This window comes from Podarcis muralis, chromosome 4, assembly GCF_964188315.1.
Source record: "Podarcis muralis chromosome 4, rPodMur119.hap1.1, whole genome shotgun sequence".
Classification (NCBI taxonomy): Eukaryota; Metazoa; Chordata; class Lepidosauria; order Squamata; family Lacertidae; genus Podarcis; species Podarcis muralis.
This window is the reverse complement of record NC_135658.1, coordinates 74259417-74279650: the sequence shown is the minus strand read 5'-3', so window position 1 is coordinate 74279650 and position 20234 is coordinate 74259417. Positions and strand designations below refer to the sequence as shown.

Sequence of the window (20234 nt, the reverse complement as noted above, 5' to 3'; positions counted from 1 at the left end):
GAAATGGGCATAAATCCATGAAAGCAAGGTGGAGTCGTTTTTAACGCTTGGACGAGACTCTCAGGTGTTGTTTATAGGGACTGTCAAGATTTCTCAATGCCTTAAGCCCAGGTTAATGCCGTGGGTGGGTGTGTTTTGTGCATGCTGCCTTGGCAGCACATGAGGACAACCTATGCACGCTAGCTTAGAAGTCCCATGTCACTCAATGAGACTTACTTCTGAATAGACATGCATAGTATTGCCCTGCAGAGCCAGCAGGGTGGCGTGGTTAAGAGCGGTGGACTTGTAATCTGGTGAATCAGGTTTGCGTCTCTGCTCCTCCACATGCAGCTGCTGGGTGATCTTGGCTAGTCACACTTCTCTGAAGTCTCTCAGCCTCACTCACCTCACAGAGTGTTTGTTGCGGGGGAGGAAGGGAAAAGGAGATTGTTAGCCGCTTTGAGACTCCTTAGGGTAGTGATAAAGCGGGATATCAAATCCAAACTCCTCCTCCTCCTCTTCTTCTTCTTCTGCATGTCAGGATGGTCTAAATCCAGGATGGGGAACCTGTGGCTCTTTAATGGGCTGAGTGCTGTTGCGCTCAGGTCTTGCTTTCTGGCTTCTTGTGGGCATCTGGCTAGCTACTATGGCAGGAATAGGCAAACTCCAGCCCTCCAGGTGTTTGGGACTACAATTCCCATCATCCCGGACCACTGGTCCTGTTAGCTAGGCATGATGGGAATTGTAGTCCCAAACATCTGGAGGGCCAGAGTTTGCCTATGCCTGTACTGTGGGAACAGGGGGTTGGACCAGGTGGGTCATTGGCATGATCCAGCAAGCTCTTATGTTTGGGGCTGATGGGAGTTAGAACATCAAGCTTGCTGGAACAAGTAGTTCTTGCTCTGTAACACTGGACCCAGAGAAGGCAAGAACGAAAGAATCGCCTGCTGGATGGCACCAATGGCCTATCCAGTCCAACTTCTTGTTCTCACAGGAAGGCTGGATTCAAGCACAAGAACACACTTTCCCCTCCTGTGGTTTCCAGCAACTGACAAGCAGCATTTATTTTAAGGCACTGAATGAAATTAAACATTCTTTTAATTAAAAAGCGTTTCTACACCACTTAATACAGTGGTACCTCGGGTTAAGAACTTAATTCGTTCCAGAGATCCGTTCTTAACCTGAAACTGTTCTTAACCTGAAGCACCACTTTAGCTAATGGGGCCTCCCACTGCCGCTGCGCCGCCGGAGCACGATTTCTGTTCTCATCCTGAAGCAAAGTTCTTAACCTGAAGCACTATTTCTGGGTTAGCGGAGTCTGTAACCTGAAGCATATGTAACCCGAGGTACCACCGTATGTCAAAAATCTCCAAGCAGTGCACAGTTTAAAAAGAACAGCAATACAACATTTTTTAAAAAAACACAACCAAAACCAGTTAAAGAGCAATATAAAATATATGTAAACTTACCAGCTCTAAAAATCCTCTTACAACTTGTCTCTGCTTCAAGTTGGTCTCCCCATCCAGATTAGCGGTTTCAATGTGGCACAGACCGTCGGGGTCACTCGAGGAAAGCAGCAAGATATCAGCAGGGATGATTTCATTACAACGCAGCTGGATGAAATCTCCGACTTTCACTTCTTTCCAGTATCTGGTGGTGTATTTCCTTTCAATCCTGGCAAAGAAATGTTTACAAGAAATGCATTGAAATGTTTTCTAAGTACAGCCTAGCTGGCAAAAGCTCCTGAGAGACTACAACTTGTTACACGGGCAGACTTCCATCTGTGTTGCGTTGTGCTTGTGGCAGTGAAGCCTCTAACACCAATTGGTTCACAGACACACCAATACCCAAGGAAGGAAGCACATCGGAAACGTTCGAAGTCCAACTTCTGTGAGGAGGGCCGCTTGTCAGTTTGGGATTAAAACTGTTATGTCTGCTACAGAAGGTAACGGACCAAGTGATGCGTATTGAAAACTTTTGTTACATGTGGTTTTTTAAAAATGATAATTTATATTAATAAAATATTTTTTTAAAAAAAATCACGCAGGCACTATGGAAGTAAGAAATGGGGGGAAGGTAGCTAAAGAGCTAGAATGATGGGACAGGTCTCAGAGAGAAAGAACCTAAAGCACAGAATGCCCACAGGCAGGGTAGCTGCAAGAAAGGTGGAGCAAAGCAGGAAAAAGAGACTATGTAAGGAACACATTTGAAAAATGTAGACGTGGGAATCCAAAGACACCAGATCTAGACCTCAGGAGGCCTCCTGTGACTTTGGAGAGTTGCACAGAAGCAAGAACTCTGCCAGTTGAGGCATCCTACATTGGTATTTCAGCTTTGTGACACGGACTCCTAAAATGCCATGAGGGACAAAGGACAGAGGAAAGGAGTTGGACACTGAAGCGCACACCCTGTTCCGAACTAACCTAGCCAGTTCTTTGGCTTCAGGTTTCTAATTCTACTTTACCTGACCACCACATTTTCTTACTTTATGGCTGCCGCTCAGGAAGCTCCTTGGATAAGACATTTTAAGGCTTTAACCTGTCTTTCAACATCAACAAATAACACGAACACTCTGGTGTTGGTCCAACCTGCGATCTGTCACTTGGGTAAGTCCAAGTCCATCCACTAGCCAGTTGCACACACCCCATGCCCCTTGAGGGTGTGCTATACTTTGTTTGGGCTGCATTCACCCCGAAAGCTCCAGAACTAAAATCCAGCTCCTTCTGCACTCTGAGACAGATGTACCAAACATGGGAGAATGAGGAAGCGTTGGCAGGAAGCACATGCCAGTAGGTTTGTACCAGCTGTCTCGTTTCTGAAACGTCTGTTAAGCTCAATTGTACTGGGTCAGTTCAACTACAGAGAGGTCAGAAAAGCAAATTTCCAAAGAAATATACAGCATGGGGAATGCACAGCACAATGTGACCGTGCTATTGCAAGCCCAAATATTACATGCCAGCAGTGGAGCGGGTTTCAGGAGTGAGAAACCAGTTTCCTGACTCTCCCATCTATAGTTTTATGAACTTAAAGAAAAAAGAAAAAGCTATCCATAATTTACTTGGCCACTACGCTGACTTACAACACAGCTGACACTCAGGAAGAGTCTTGGAAACCTACTGATAAAGTAGTTAAGTTGGAGGTGTAGAGTTGAGACTTTATGTCCCAGTACAAAAAAATATCTAAGGCAAAGCACCATGACAGGCACAGCATGAAGAGGAAGAGGCATGTTCCCTGAACTGATTTATATGCATATATTTCAGCGAAAGCACACAGGAGAGAAAGATTAATAGAGGAGATGTGAGGAACCAAGGAACGTATTTCAGCCTAGCGCTTTGGCATGTTTCTAAATAAGAAGCAGCTGCCAAACACGCATTCCAGTTCTGAGCATATCCTGTGGTTCTGTAGAGGTGCAGAAAAAGCATGGAATGTAAGTACTAGGCACAGCATTCAGGTTCCTGAGAAGCTCAGCATTCACTTTCAAATAGCACGATTCGAGCCCGTATGGCTGCAGAGACAGACTTGAAAGAATCTAAACAATGCCTAGCTAATCCCAGCAACTGGAGGATTCCAGATGGTCGTGGGGTGGAGTTTCAGTGCTCCACAGAGATACTTAGCAAAAGTCCCGGCTCCAACACCATTTGCATAATAACGTCTACAAGTAACATAACTGCGCATTTGCTGGCACAGAATTGATTTACGTGGGAGCAGAATTTTGAATTGTTTTCTTTTAAGCACAAAAAAGACACCTATAGAAAGGAAGGCATTAATGCAAGGCACTAATGGGGAACCTGTGTGCCTTCTAGGATGATACCTGGTTTTCAACACTGTGAGATACCACCAGCTAAACATTGTGATATACCAATAGATCACAAAGTCTAGATGGAGCTACGTTGAGACATTGATTGGTTTCACGGTTTTCCCTGCATTGCAATTTTTGCCAGTGCCTGCTCTTTCAATTCACTGCCCCCTACATGAGGAGTTGGCAGAGTTAACAGGGACTATAGAAATCAAGAAAAGCATTGGTTGGCTTCACGGTTTTTCCCACATTGTGATTTTTGCATAGCACACCCACGCACCATGATTTGTGATATATTGCCAGGTCAAAAATTATGAAAGCGACATCACAATAGGGACTTCAAACCGGTTTCGGACATTACATGGCCCAGCCCTAGTGCCTTCCAGAGGTTGTTGGCTTCCAGTTCCCATCAGCCCTGGTCAGGGATGATGCGAGTCACAATTTTCAAGCCCTGGAGTAGAAGCTAGCCCTATTGTAGCTTCAAATATTTAACAAAGGAAGCTAAGAAAGGCTGAAAGACCTCACTTAACTTTTGCTCCTCCAAGACCTAAGAGAGAGATAGATAGATAGATAGATAGATAGATAGATAGAGAGAGAGAGAGAGAGAGAGAGAGCGAGCAGCCCAAAGCAAACAATAGCAGATGACAGTAAGTCCCAGGTCCCCCTCCCATCTTTCCACCATTGTTGAGAACAGCCACCACTCAGTGAACAGAGGTGAATCTCTCTAGTATCAAATTACTGTTCCCCATCTGAGTTATGATAGAGTCCAGTTGCGGAGGCACAACTCTTGCTCTGCAGCATGGTCCAGGACAGATAAGGATCAGGGAAATTCAGAGCGACATGGCAATAAAAACAACAACATACATTTCCACCCAAATAACAAGCAAAGTGATGTGGTAACATCCTTAGGAAATACCTAAGAGAGTAGGATTTTCCTAAGAAGATATAAAAAAGTTCCAGTATAAAATAGCTCCCAATTCCTCTTGTCGTGAATCATTATTCCTTATAAGGACAAAATGTGAATAACTCTGTGGACGCGAAACGTAGTCAAGGCAGCCAAAAATATATCGTTATAATGTGCTGCAGCATAAATCACAAAGCCAGAGTCACTGTGGGCATTCTGCTAAAAATGCAGACACAGATCTAGTATGGGAAAATGATATTCTTAGGTCTTTTATGTTCTTGCCACATCTGCTCTGCAATCCATTCACTGCCTCCGTGAAGCTTTTGCACATTCTGTGCTTTTTTTTTTTTTAAAAAAAAAGAGTGTTAAAAGCACCACCACATGCCACTTCCTTTCTCCCAACTTTGCCTAACCAGGTTACACCTGTACAGGAGTTTCAGAGCTCCACTTATTGGCCAACCTGGCAACCTTGCTGTACCTTCTTCTTCTTCTTTGGCGATCACTTGTAGCTGAGTAAGATTGTCTTCCATAAACACGGTTTAAACAATGAGTCCGTAAGTGACTGTGGAGGCCAATTCTGGATCCACACATCCTTCCACAGTGGAGACATACGTTTCCAGGCAGGAGTTGATCAAGCATGCCCTCCTTTCAGCACGTTTCTCCGTTTCATCCGGAGTTTGAGCGTCTTCAAAGCGTCTTCTTTGGTAAAGACTGTTCTCCAACTGGAGTGCTCGCAGGCCTGTGCTTCCCAGTCGTCGGTGTTTAAACTACATTTTTAAAGATTTGCCTTGAGAGTCTTTGAACCTCTTTTGTTGACCACCAGGCTCACCATAGGACTTCACTGACCATACCTTTCAGAGTTACAGCTCTGTGACATCCTTCACTAAAGGATGGGGAAGAGGATGTGCAGGAAAGTGCAGCCTTGAATGCCCATTGCCAGAAACTGAAAGGAAAGCTATAAAAGTGGAATGGGACATCAGAAAGAAAGAGAAGCAGGGGTAGTTAAGTAAAATGTTGATCTGGCGTAGCTTAGCCAGGCTGACTACAATGCAATGGATAGAGAAGTTTTTCTCCCTTTCTTCTTCTGATACTAGAACTGAGGGTCACCCAAAAAAGCTAAATAGCAGAATATGCAGACAAGACAACAAGAAGTGCCTATTCCCATAATGGCGCTGGGGTAGGACACCTCTGGGCCCTCCAGGGGCTGTCAGACTACGATTCCCATCAGCCCACCCAGGATGTCCAACCATCAGGGATGATGGGAGTTGGAGTCCAGCAACTTTGGAGGGCTGCCGGTTCCCCATCGCTGACATGGCACACAGATAAACCTTGGAACCTGTTCCCACAGGGTTTGGTGATGCCCACCAACTCACGGCAGCTCTGAAAGCAGGTTAGAGAAATTCATGGAGAAGCCTGGCAACAGCTACACATCATCATGGCTGCATCCTACCTCCAGGATCAGTGCCAGCGCGCCTCTGAACCAGTGTTAGAAACTCGGATATATGAGCTAGGCACCAAATGGTTCATTAAACCAAGGTTACAGTCGCCAAAGTCGCCCTTTGGGGGCAAGACGGCTCTAAAGTCTTATTTTTCAAACGATGGACCGGCTGTGATTGATTCTCAGTTTAACATCTGGCTAACCTTGAGCTGGGTTAAGAACTCTGACAACTTAAAAGAAGAAAAAAAGGCACTTGATCCAGGGACAGTCCACATAAATATTGGGCTATGCCTAATTCTTTTTCTTAATGGCGACTGCTCCTGGTCCTGGCTTAGGCTGCACAGAAAAAGCAGTTTGGTTCCTGAAATTCATTCTGATTGTGCGGATAAAAGATAGAATTCTGCAGGATGGGGTATTAGTGTGTGAAAAGAGTCAAGGTCCAAGGATCCTCAGACATGCACCTCTAGATGGTGGAGATGTCAGGCACCATCCTCGCACCCAAGCATCTTTACTTGGTTGCAAGTGATTGACAGCTACGTGCTGAATGCGTCTGGCACCTGGCTACTTTCGAAGAGTGCTCTGAACTTCAGTTGCTGGGGAACAGGAGTGGGAAAGGGCTGTTATGCTCACGTTGTGTGTGAGCTTCCCTTTGGCATCTGGTTGGCAACTGTGGGAAATGGACTGCTGAGCCAGCTGGGCCTCTGGTAGGATGCAGCAGGGTTCTTATATTCTTACACTGTAGCTCTCAGTTTCCTCCCAGATTCAGGACACACCTGGCCTTGCCTCCCAGCTATTGGTTCTCATTCTTGGATGCAACAGCCAATGGGAGGAGAGAGGCACAGCGTAGTGGGGGATTTCAGAAGCAGGTGCTGACAGCACCACTTAGCAAAGAGCTGTGTGCACCATATAAAATATTTTATTCATTAGATTTATATACCCGGTACAGTGGTACCTCGGGTTACATACGCTTCAGGTTACATACACTTCAGGTTACAGACTCCGCTAACCCAGAAATAGTGCCTCAGGTTAAGAACTTTGCTTCAGGATGAGAACAGAAATCGTGCTCTGGTGGCAAGGAGGCAGCAGGAGGCCCCATTAGCTAAAGTGGTGCTTCAGGTTAAGAACAGTTTCAGGTTAAGAACAGACCTCCGGAACGAATTAAGCACGTAACCAGAGGTACCACTGTACTGCCCTTCATCATAGGCTTTCAGGGCGGTTCACAGAATATAATACAGGATAGAAACAAGCAAATAAGTAAAACAAAACAGCAAAACAATAATATTTTCTGCTATTCTCAGGTTAAATTAGTATGTTTGCAAATCGTGGGCCATTAAAAAAAAATATTACAGTAGCAGTGGCATTAAAAGGACAGCTGTAAGAGGAAATGTGGAGCACACTTTGCCAAATAAGGGAAGAAGAATACTGCACAACTGGATCCAGAGCAGGGCTGAAGATAACCAGCAAAAGTGCTCCTTGGGCTTTGATCATAAACCTGATTATCTCTCTTTTGGAGCTTCCCAGAGACATCTGGCTGGGCACGGTAGCAAACAAAACACTGGACTAGATAAACTGGCCCAGCAGGGCTCGTTTCATGTTTTGTATGAATGAAACATGGTATCTGCAGCTTTTGAAGTAAATGACTTGTGAAGATATACTATCCCACACCTGATGGTAGTCACATGTAGAGTGCATGGGCGCATGTGCACCATCCCTTGCGCACCGGGTAATTTGTGTGAAGGGAAGTTGTTGTGAAACAGACTGCCGCACAATCAATTCCGCATTGGAGGGAGTCTATTTCCACAGTCGTAACTCCACTGAGAACCAATGTGGCTCAAGAGATAGGCACCACCTGGACATACAGGGATCGTGTGGAGGCCCAGTTTACATCAACTCTGTCTCTGCAAATCAGTAGATAGACAGGAAGTCCAAGGACGTGGCACATAGGTCCATATACTGTGCATGCACTTGATGTCACCTATGTGTATTGGTTCAAGCTGGTTGCTAGAGCTGCGGCCTCTACTGAATATGTGGTTGGGCTTCCTCAAAGTCATTTCACCCTAAGAAGTGCTAGAACTGCAGAGTGTAAATCTCTAAAATAAATAAAATTCAGAGAACAAAGAAAAGGAGGCAATTCAGAAGCAATGAGTGTGCTATTCCCAGGCGTTTAAAGATTTTTATTTTATTTTTAAATAAGAAGAGTGAGACATCACATTTTAAGGGCAAGAAAGAAGAACTTGTCCAATCTGCTCTTTGGGTGCCATTTCTTTTTTTTAAAGCACAATTAGCACATTTTAATACCCTTTTCACAACACCCTACACTAAAAACACTGAACGAGAGGGCATTTTTTTGGCCAAGGATGAAACGGTCTGCAAATTATGCCTATCAATTTTCACAAGTGTATCTATTGCGATACCAATTCCTGTACCCCAGAACGTTCCCAATATTCAGGGCACTTCCAGAGTGCCACTATTTTCAAGTGGGATTCAATCACAGACTGGGAAATTCAGATTGCACAATTAGCACTGATTTAGAGCTCTTGCACAACAAATCCACTTCCCCCAAACAGCAGACTTTCTGCAATAAGGAAAGTGACAGGAAAATGCCCTTGAATGGGTGGAATAGCATGCAGTGCCTTCCCACAAATAAATCTGAATGGATGCTCATTAAATAGCAGGGGAAAATGAGGATGAAGGCTAAATAAACAGGTTACCTGGGAGCAACCTGAGGGTGGGGGTTCTGGATGCATCCTACGACCCACATAAAAATTGCATTAGGGTGAATGCAACATCTATGACAGACGCTGCCTTGAGCAGTCCATTGTTTTAAATATTACATGCTGAGCAATATTCCACACATAGCGCTACGCTTCCGCCGAACTGACTTTTTAAATTCCTGCATGTTTGGTAGGTGTCACAATCAGGCACTGCTTGCAGCAGGAAGTACCCGGGGATGCCTTCACACAAGTGAAAATAGCACAGGAATCTAAAGACTCATTAAACCAACCACATGCCAAAACAAGAGGAAGGCTCAGCTATCTACTCACAGCTTCTTTGGACATTGCAGAGTAGCATGCGGTGACACATACACAAACGTTTATACTAATCAGGAAAAGTCACAGCAACCATTGGTGTACACACACACAGTCATTGCAAACATACTTTGGCTTGGTTTGGACTCAGGAATAAACAGCTGCTTCTTATTGGGTGCACAAAGCTTACATGTCTCCCTTCCCACATCTCTTCCGGTTTAGCTGAGAGTAGTTCAGAAGCTTGAGACAAACCACAGCTTAACGTTATGTCTGAACGTGGGCAAACTGTGGTTAGTCTTTGCTATGCTTAGCTGAAATAAGCCGGCTTCAAACCACAGGTTAGGAAGGCAGCTTGTTTCAATGGAACACAGTTCAAAGCAGAGGTGGGGAGCACATTGCCCTCCAGATGTTGCTAGACCACAACTCCCATCATCCATGGCAATTGGCTATGGTGGCTAAGGAGGATGGGAGTTGGGAAAGCAGCAACATCTGGAAGGCCACAGGCTACCCACCCAGCCAATATTGTTGGTACATCAATTCCCATCAGTCCTGGCCAGCATGGCCTATATGGCCAAGCATGATGGGAGTTGTAGTCCAATTCCATCTGGAGAGCACCGTGTTGGCTAACTCTGCTTTGAAGTGTGTTCTTTGTATGCTACAATTCTTTTCTCTTCATTCACCTTGAACGCTGTTAAATGAATCCGCAATCATAAAAGCAAGGGACAATAGAGACAGAAAAAGAAGTTCTAGACATTAATTTCTGCCCTGGCTGACTGAGCTAATTGATTCTATTGTGAGGCTGTCTTGACTGGCCTTCATCACTCATTTGGAAGTGAAGATGTGCACATTCTTCAGAATTCAAGAGCTGACTAGGATTTCGCTTTTAGCACTCCTAAAGTACTTCTCTGCAGTGTTCGGGTACTATAAAAGATGAGAGCCTGATTTTAGTTTACGGTGGGCTTTGGTTTTAGGCTTTGTAAATCTCAAGGTTTAAACAAGAGAGAGAGAGAGGGAGAGGGAGAGAGAGGGAGGGAGGGAGAAATCTGACTATCCAAAGAGCTTAGCAACATATAGGAAGAACCACTCTCTTGTTATCACAGAAATCCATTGAATATAATGCGCCAGCACATTATTCAGCAGGTCCTCAGTGGCACGTAGAAGACTCTGACACCCTTCAAAATCAAAGTCCAAGTAGGTTCCTGAACCCCACCCAACCACTGCCTGTTTGATATCTTTTGAAGCAACACTGGCCTTCCTTTCAAAAGAGGCAAAACGCTTTGTTCTTTCACCCAAGGGAGGTAAATACCAGCACTGGTGGCCTTCAGAAATTAAAACTGCAGCCAGAAAAACAACCTCTGAAGAATTTAACGGCGTAATAAATAAAAATCAAGGAAAGCTTTGATTGAAACACTCAATATCTTAAACTCAACTCATATAAATATTGTTATTTATTTAAATTTGTATACTGCCCTATACCCAGAGGTCTCAGGGCAGTTCACAGGAAAGGGGTAAGAGAAAATCATTAGACTGAAATCCTAGGCACATTTATTAGGAAGTAAGTTCCACACAAATAAATGTGGCTTACTCTTAATAAAATATCAGCACTGGGGCATTAAATGAACCGTATCCTACAGTTCCCTACAATTAAGTTGAAATTAGCTTGGGAGCAAATAGTAATGATGGTGACGATAATGCCAAGAAAAAGAACACAACTTATATTTTCACTTGCACATTAAGCCACACTTCCAGGATCACTTTTCTAAAAATCCAAAATTCTCAAACACACACATAGACACGATTCTGTAACCCCATCGCTATTCCAGAATAAAACGTTCACTCTGTTATTTCAAGAGGTAGGATTACTGAAAGTAAAGGTAATTATTTACACTAGTAAAAGTGTGTGTGGGTGTGGGGGGCATCTCCCTCTATTAATGTTATTCCTTTATCCTGTTTGATGCTGGCGATGAGTAATCTTCCCCTTGATTTAATCCGGTTAGCTCAGAAATAAGCCAAGCTATTTCTCCACCCAAACCAGGAAACGGATCGGCTTATTTCCAAGCCAAAATGAATTTAGACTGAGCCCATTAAACGCCTTCCTTCCCGCAAAATCAGCAGTCCCCCAAACCCCTCTCACCTTGATGGCAAATGGCGGCTAGCGGGAGAGAGGGAGAGAGGTCTCTTTCCCTGCTGGTGCCAGGAAATGCAATTTCTCCATGAGCTGCTGCAGTGTTTGCAAATCCCTTTGGAAAACTTCATTTCACTAGGCACAAATTAGATGTGAGACTTCCTTCCGTTGCTTCTCCCGTTGCCTCCGCCATCAAAGCAACAGCAGCAACATGATAAATGGGGTGATTGGGTGGGGGCACGGCACTGAGTTTGAGAGAGTTTGGGATCTGGTTAGGGAGAGGGCGGGAAGAGTGTTTATTGAATATGTACCCCACCTTTCTTCAGAGGAGCTCAAGGAAGCACACATGGTACTCCCTCACTTCATCCTCATAACAGCCCTGTGAGGTAGGTTAGGCTGAGAGGAAGTGAGTGGCCCAAAATCTACAGTGACCTTCACAGCTGAGTTGGGGTTTGAACCCTGGCCTCCCAGGTCAATAGTCTTTAACAACTCCACCACAGGATGTGTCCATTCTTTACCAACCTGGATAAAATCTGAGGGGGTGCGTGTGTCATGTGTGTTGGAGGAACTGGTCATGGAGAAAGCTCCTTCATGATCTTAAATCACCCCATGGATGAAATAAGACAATGGGTGCTAGGTAAGCTAAGCCAGTTGCTATGGCAATGGCCCAGTGATGAATATATATATGATTATGGCATGTCAGCTCAATAGGTTCAAGGTCTCGTGCTGTGTCAGTCTTGAGAAGACTCAGACTCTGCTACATCTTAAATTGCTGGAGCAACAGAAATACTTTCTACTTGTTTGTATCTATAATTGCAAAGCCTACAAGCTAGCTGTATATATCAACATCCGGAACTGTATTACTGAAGCCTTATCCTCTGCAACACTAAACTCTGTGTGGTGACTGGAACTGTGGACAACTTCCGCTGCGGGGGTAACTCACTTCAGATTCTCAACCATGTCCACAACCACAAAATCCTTTTTTTTAAAAAAACCAATGTGGCACACTATCCAATCTATCCAAACTTGCGCCGATACAAAGACTTTCAGGCGCTTCATTACCTTTAAAGAACAAAACAAAGATCATTCCCCACTGTCGCCTTCTAACTCGAGATCAGCTATTAATAAATAAAATAAACACTAGTCCCAATAGAGTCCTATGGGTGCCGCATTGTTGACTTCCCCTCATTGTGAAAACCGTCCATGGGACTTTTCTTTGATCTCCAGTGTTCTGAAACACGTCTTTAAATAGCAAAGGTCGGTGTGGCCGATATTCCTGAACTTTTACAGTGCTTCCCCCAGTGGACTCCTGTAAACCAACAAATTCACCCCAGTAATGCCTGATAGGGCTCTTAGAAGTGGCCATGACATGCTCATTACATTTCCTGGCTACCATATACTAAAATAGTTCTCGACTCCACGCCTGTGGGAAAAAGCTGGAGGAAAACAGGGCTGTGGCATTTCAGGAGGAATGTGTAGAGGAAGTTATAGTTTCAGAAATTTACATCATGTCAAGTGTATTTCTCTATTCCAACACAAACTGCAATGTGCTATGAATGCATGATTCATCGGAGAAGGCTGAATCAGTTTTCTAATCAGATAAAAGACTTGCCAGGGGGAAAAAAAAGTTTATTAAAAAGCAGGATGACTATATAAGACTAAAGTTGCTGCATCCATTTCTTGTATCAGTATTAAAAACGTTTTTAAAGAAATCCTTTTTTCATTGTTCAGAAATACCTGGGTATTAACCACAGGGAAAGAAGATAAGCAATTCGGTGTTAATTTGCATGTAACCTATCAAGCGAACAAGGTGTGTGTAGGAATAATAAGGCTTAAACGCGCTATTAAATGGCTTTCTGAGTCTCTGAAAGTGCTAATTTTCCTTTTGTAAAGCCAGCTGACTTCAATTTGATCTGAGAATTCGCACCTAAGAAACCTGAGTGACTCAGTTGTTTTTTGTTTTTTGTTTAGATTTATAAAGAAAAGAATTTGCTGTCTTTTTGCTTGGGGTGTGGGGAGCGAGAGGTACAATTTACAAAACTAACTACCTTGTCTTGGATGAAATAACACAATTGTTCGCTTTTACAAAATGCTAGATGCCTGGAATTATTTCCTTAACGCTTTTTTTCTTTTGTCAGCCAAGGGACTCATTGTACAGCCCTTGAAAAAAAAGCTATTGGAACGGTGGAGAGAGAGAATTGGGAGGGGATAAAGCAAGTTATCTGAAAAGAAAACACCTTTCACCCAGAGCAACTTGCAACATTTTATATTGCTTAACATATGAAGATCATCTTGGCATTATCCTTGAACATGAAAAGAATTAAAAAGTAAAAGGTAGAGACTTTTACTGAAACGCAACTACTGATTATCTCCCTGCTTCAAGGCTCAGTGCCAGACAGTAAACAACTTCTTTTGGCGTTTTAGGAAATGTCACCTAGCCAGTTACAGATATTAGCCATTATAGATGCTCTCTAGCAAAAGAATAACCTTTGGGAAATTCAGATAATCTGAGGCATCCTCAAGCTTTATTGAGCCTTCCTGGTCATGAGCACCCTTTTTTTAACAAGCAGAGACAATTCTGTGGGCTAGGGCTGGGCAATATATTGTCCAAAACTGGTTATCCATGATATCCCTATCATGATATCGGTTTCATAATTTTTGACCTGGCAAATCACAAATAATAATATACAGTGGACGCTTGGGTTGCGAACGTGATTCGTGCGGGATGCACGTTCATAACCCGCAGCGTTCGCAACCCGCATCTGCGCATGCGTGGGTTGCGGTTCGGTGCTTCTGCACATGTGCAAAGCGCGGTTTAGAACTTCTGCGCATGTGCGACCGCCGAAACCTGGAAGTAACCCATTCAGGTACTTCCGGGTTTCGGCGGTCCGCAACCCGAAAAAACACAACCTGAAGCATCTGTAACCCAGGGTATGACTCTGTGTGTGTGTGTTATGCAAAAATCACAAAAGGGGGGGGGGGGAATGTAGCGCCAGCCAACACTTCTCTTGATTCCTGCAGCCCCTCTTAACTCCACCAGCTCAGCTCTCCCCTGCCTCATGCAGAGCGGCAGCAAATCACAAGAGCATGCGCCAGCAAAAACCACCATGCAGGAAAAACCATGAAGCCAGCCAATGCCTCTATATAGCTTATTTCAGATATTGTAATATATTAGTATACAGTCGTACCTTGGAAGTCGAACGGAGTCCGTTCCGGAAGTCCGTTAGACTTCCAAAATGTTTGGAAGCCAAGGTGCAGCTTCTGATTGGCTGCAGGAAGCTTCTGCAGCCAATCGGAAGCCGCAGAAGACCCGTCAGATGTTCGGCTTCCAAAAATAGTTCGCAAACTGAAACAGTCACTTCTGGGTTTGTGGCGTTTGGAAGACAAAACGTTCAAGAACTAAGCTGTTTGAAAACCAAGGTATGACTGTATTGTGATGTTTAGCTGGCGATATATCACAATGTTGAAAACCAGATGTTGCCCAGCCCTACTATGGGCTGTGAGTGTTTAAATGTATTTAAGTCACTCACACCTATTTCCAGAAGCTGTGATGTAGGATTACATAAACCAAGAGAAGAAATACTTTTAAAAAGTGCTTTTCAGTCCACCCAAAAATGCTAAGAAAGAAAGAAGGGGCCGAAACATTTATTCCAGACTGGTGAATCTGCAATATTTTGTTCCAAGCTTTAAATATACAGTAACCGTGACATATAAAAGTGTGTTGTAATTTCTCTCTTCCAGATTTAACTGCTGTCAGAGGGTTATGGCGCCTGTCCTTAACTTTATAGATCACTGCTTGTCCCAATACCACAAGAATACTAATGTGAAGGCAACATAAATAGCCCGAAGCTACACACTGCTATCAAGAGCAGCTGAAAGTCTAAAGTTGTTTTTTTCCACACTGTTTTTTTTTTGGGGGGGGGGGAGTGGAGTGGAAGGAGAAGACGAAGACTTGTTATAAGGCAGAACTACACATTACTTCAGCAACTATGCACCCCCAAATGCACATTGGGTGACGCAATATTAATATTTATTTACTTGTTATTTTTCATATCCTGCCGTTCCCCCCCAATCAGGGGCACTGGGAGACAAACAACAAGAACTAGTCACAGAAGCCATTTTGTGCTGGCACCCACGGCCCTTTTATCAATGTATGAGAACTGGCACCTCATTTTTTTACTCATAAAACACTAAGTTCGTAAATAAAAGCCAAACAACTAGACTCTGACAAGTATCAGTATCAAGGTTAGCTGCTGCAGCATCCTTCAGATGTAGCTGGATTATAAATCCTATAATCCCCAGGTTATTGCTTAACTCTGTTTCTCTTACAGCACAGTTCTAGCCTCTTTTAAAATCTGATATTCTTCAAAGTAGGGGAGTTGGGTGAGGGATGGGGCTTTCAGACAGAAACTTTGAAACATCTCCCTCTCTCTGCAATATCAGGTTGGCTATGTGAGCACTAATTTTGCTCACAGGCACCAATCCCCCCCCCTAAACAAACAAACAAACCCCACAACCCTGACCCCAAATAGTTGAGCAGTTATTGTGTTGGTTCTGATTCATGCACAGGTCTACTGAAGCAAGTTTTTAAAACAACAACAAAGCGAAACACTATTGGTCAAAAGCGAAATACTATTGGTCAAATGCACAAAAAGAGGGTTGTGTCTTTCAAAAACAATTTTTCTTTAACCATGCTTTAAAAGAGCCTGGTCACTAAATATTGAATACTATGCCCATGCCTTTTTATTAAGGTTTGTAATTATCATCTATCAGACGTGTTGCATTATCTGCCTTAAGGAAATGCTTTGCAGGCTACATTATGAATTTGGTATCTTATCCTTATTATCAATGTTTATTTATCTAGCAACATCAGTGCACAGCATCTAGTCCAAGCCCCTGCGATGCAGGACTCACAACTAAAGAAACCCTGACAGATGGCCATTCAAACTCTGTTTAGAAACCTCCAGTAATGGAGACCCCATCACCTTCTGAGGGAGTCCTTTCCACTGTTGAACAACTCTTACCATCAGAAAGCTATTCCTAACGTTTCATTGGAATCTCCATCCCTGATCCATATAAAGACAGATAAACACATTATGTTAACCACCTTAGTCTGGCCGTAGTTAAGTCCTTGTTAGCAGCCTGAGTGAGGAGAGGCTAAAATGGCTGATTGCACAAGTATATACATGGAAGGGTTTGACTACAGGTCTAAACACTTGCCTGCCAGTAGCAAGGCAGCTATTAGTGGTGGCAATAGCAACAGGTTCAGCATTTTAAAAACTCATAAACCCAGCCACCACAAACCACAAAGGCAAGGAAGTACTATCAATGTGGTATCTCTTCCTCATTGGTCAGATACACATTCACAGAGTGCTTATCTTGCTCAGCTAGATAATGATCACACGCAATATGTTAACATGTATTGCAACATCACTCCAAAAGCTCTTTATTTCTACGTCGTGCTTTCAAACTTCATGTCCTTTCCTACACAAAGGATGGAAATCGCCCACTAGGAACATAGGAAACTGTGCCCAACTGAATGATTGGTATTAGTAATTGTATTGTAATTTGGCATTGTTATAATGAGGCTATTATTGGATTGCTGTAATTGAAAACTAATAAAAATTATTGCTGACAGAATGCATGGGAGTCTCCACTAGTACAGACAGCTTCCCCGTTGCAGAGCCGTCCTTTAAGATGCAGAGAGCAAAAGGGAAGGTGGAGAATCAAGAATGCTTGTGACGCTGTATGTCCCAAGAACTTCCAGGTTTATGTGCTTTTCTTTCTATTATACAGTATCATTCATCTGTGATCATAACTCACTGGCTTACATCACCACCTGAATTATATCTGAGCTGAAAACGTCAACCTTGATAAGCACCAAAAGGCGAAAGAGGAAGTGGGAAGACTGCATCTCTCTTTCCCACTTCTTCTTTTTCTTCTTCTCAACTTTATGAGCTTTTTCAAGGTCCACAGAGAAAGTAGGAAAGAAAAGGGAATTATCTGGAAGGTTGGGGGGATGAAAACAGAGTAGCTGGGGGTGGCGTGGGGAGTGGTGTCACAAGAGAGACAAAGGAAAGAGGGGGAAGGGATCCCACCCACGTTTGATCCAGTGAAATGACTCCTCTGGCATTTGCTCAACTTCCTCCCAAACCACCATCAAATAACAGATGACTGAACCATATACACTAATGCAGGCTTCCTCAAACTCAGCCCTCCAGATGCTTTTGGCCTACAACTCCCAAGATCCCTAGCTAGCAGGACCAGTGGTCAGGGATGATGGGAATCGTAGTCTCAAAACATCTGGAGGGCCAAGGTTGAGGAAGCCTGCACTAATGGATCTGATAACATGGTGCAAAACCATGAGTCTTTATGGTTCCTCATATTATTTTTTACAAGGGATCCCCTCAAAGTGGCCATCAGACCAAAGATGACACCTGTGTCCTCTGCTGATGGGGTTGGTTGTCGCCATGTGTAAAACTCATGACGGTTCATGACGTTGCATGTCTTGGGCCAATGTTTTTGTGGAGCTGGCACCAGATCTGGGATGCTTACTATGAAGTCTATCCCTGGAAGCGTCAATTTGATGGTAGGTTTTCTTTTAGGGAACCCTGTGTAAAACCATACAAAATCAAGAGCATCTGTTTTAATTCCACTGGACCCAACTTGTACCAACCCTTGGAAAGTGTGTGTGCACATGTGCTCATATGCAAACTTTTATTCCGTCACGGGGGCGTGGGGAGAAACCAAGATGATGATGCCCATGGCACTCTCTCAAAATCCCAAATGTGGACCCCAAAAAGTTTGAGACCCCAGATTTTAAATCAGGATTAGGAATGAGACCATGAAGTTATGTGTCGTGGCTTTACATAAACCACCCACCCAGCATATGTTGCTGTGAACTTTCTATTACTTGGGGAAAGGAGAGAGTAGCAATGTTTCTGCGACTGTAGATTCAAGGCAGCAATATCTGCTGACTCCCTGGCATCGCCTCGAAATTCTGTGGCAAAGCCAGAAGGAATTGAGTTCAGTGTTTTTGATAATGGCATTATAATTAAGAATGCATGTAGATCAACGAAGCACACATGTGAAGGGAAAGAAAGGAGGACAGAAAAGGGCTGGCCATTCCTTTTTTGCCATTATCCATAAAAATAAAAACGTTGCTTCTTGTGGTCAGGCAACACATTTTGGGATGTTAATGACAGCAGCATTTGCCTTTGGTATCAGTTTTTCCACTGTTCGCTTTATTCCAGCTTGTGTGTTAAAGAGGAAAAAAATGCACTGGACAGAAAACCTTGGCTCTGTTTCATGACAGAAAGAAAGAAAGAAAGAAAGAAAGAAAGAAAGAAAGAAAGAAAGAACGATTACAGTGGTACCTCGGGTTACAGACGCTTCAGGTTACGGACGCTTCAGGTTACAGACTCCGCTAACCCAGAAATAATACCTCGGGTTAAGAACTTTGCTTCAGGATGAGAACAGAAATCGCATGACGGCAGCACGGCGGCAGCAGGAGGCCCCATTAGCTAAAGTGGTGCTTCAGGTTAAGAACAGTTTCAGGTTAAGAACAGACCTCCAGAACGAATTAAGTTCTTAACCCGAGGTACCACTGTACAGGAACAGCTTAAAGCAGGGCTTACATATGTCAGTGCTAAAGATTTGCAGTCCTAATTTTAAAATGTGAGGTTAGCCCATGTGCTCATGAAAGCCATGCATTCAGAGTTTAGGAAACTTATGTTGTTTTATCCACAGAGAATTTGTGCGCATTCTTAACGTACCAGGCTGGTGGTCCAGCACGACAGCTGGATTAGCACACTAGCCCAAAGTCTGTCAAAACATTTTAGGTATTTACAGGCCAGTTTGCATTTTAATAGACAGTCCGGTGAGCTGCTCAGCAGCCTTCACCCTTCATGACTACTTAGACCACTTCCTTTTTGACAGTTGATAGAACAGCATCTCTGTGGTTATATAGTACTGTGAGGCCTCGGTTATTGTTAGCAAAGCACACTCAAAACAGTTCTTGTGGCAACCCTGGGGTCTGCCAGACAAGAACAAGGAGGAGCTTCCAGTCACGCATTGATCATAGTTGGGAAGTACCTGAAAGAGAGGTGGAATCAAACTGATAGCATTGTGTTGCTTTCCTCCCCCTTTATTTTTTGTCTCACTGAGAACTAGGCCACTGCCAGGTGCAGAAGCTGCTAGGTGTTTTCCCTCTCACTCACACCTTCTAAAGTAAATCTGTACAGAAGATTATCCTGCTTCCACTGAAGTGCCTAAACTGCAGGATGATTCCCGAAAGATACGATTTCATGTGCCAAAGTGACAACCTTGAACGCCGGCATTCTGGTCCTGCTCTGCTGGCTTTTAACTGCAGTCTGGCGCACGGAAATTAAGCAAAACAACCATAAATCTCCTCGGTTCTCCTGATGCATGTATTTTATTACACCTTCCTCACTGCAGAAGATAGCTGCTGCTATAAGCCAACGTGCTCAGGGAGCTAGGCCTCCTTGAGCAAGAGTGCTGGAGAGGAAAAAGGGAGAACAGTCCCAGATGATACAGAAACAGACAGGGCAAAGGTCCAAAAACTGAAAAAGCTCCATCTGGCACGCACAAGTTTGGGGTAAGCCTCCAAGTTCTGAGCAGACTAGTCTGGAATTATTTTTAAAATAAATTGGAAGTATACAACAAATGCTGCACATCACAGCTAGCTGATTCCCAGAAATCAGGCATGATTTGTGGCCTCTCTCCAATGGTTGCGATCCATCTCATCTGCACTGCTAATGTACATAGGGGCAATAGGTGTGGCAAAGTCGAAAGCAGGCAAAGGCAACTGTTTCAATACATTACAGAGCGCGACCAAATGTGTGTCATGTGTGTCATGCAGATAAAAGATCCTTGCAGGCTTCTAAATGGGTAAACGCTTTGAGGTAGGGGGGGCAGTGGCATTGTGGTGGCAGGCTGTACAC

At 43.8% G+C, this 20234-nt stretch overlaps 1 protein-coding gene across 1 annotated transcript in view; it reads right to left on the bottom strand.

Annotated features, from left to right (window-relative positions):
• The window catches only part of LOC114596357 (phospholipid-transporting ATPase VA-like), an 81807-nt gene that overhangs the window by 26239 nt on the left and 35334 nt on the right, over positions 1–20234 (bottom strand). The window contains exon 3 of the mRNA XM_077927570.1: positions 1449–1653. Coding sequence (XP_077783696.1) covers positions 1449–1653 — 205 coding nt within the window. The remainder of the gene's footprint in view (positions 1–1448; positions 1654–20234) is intronic.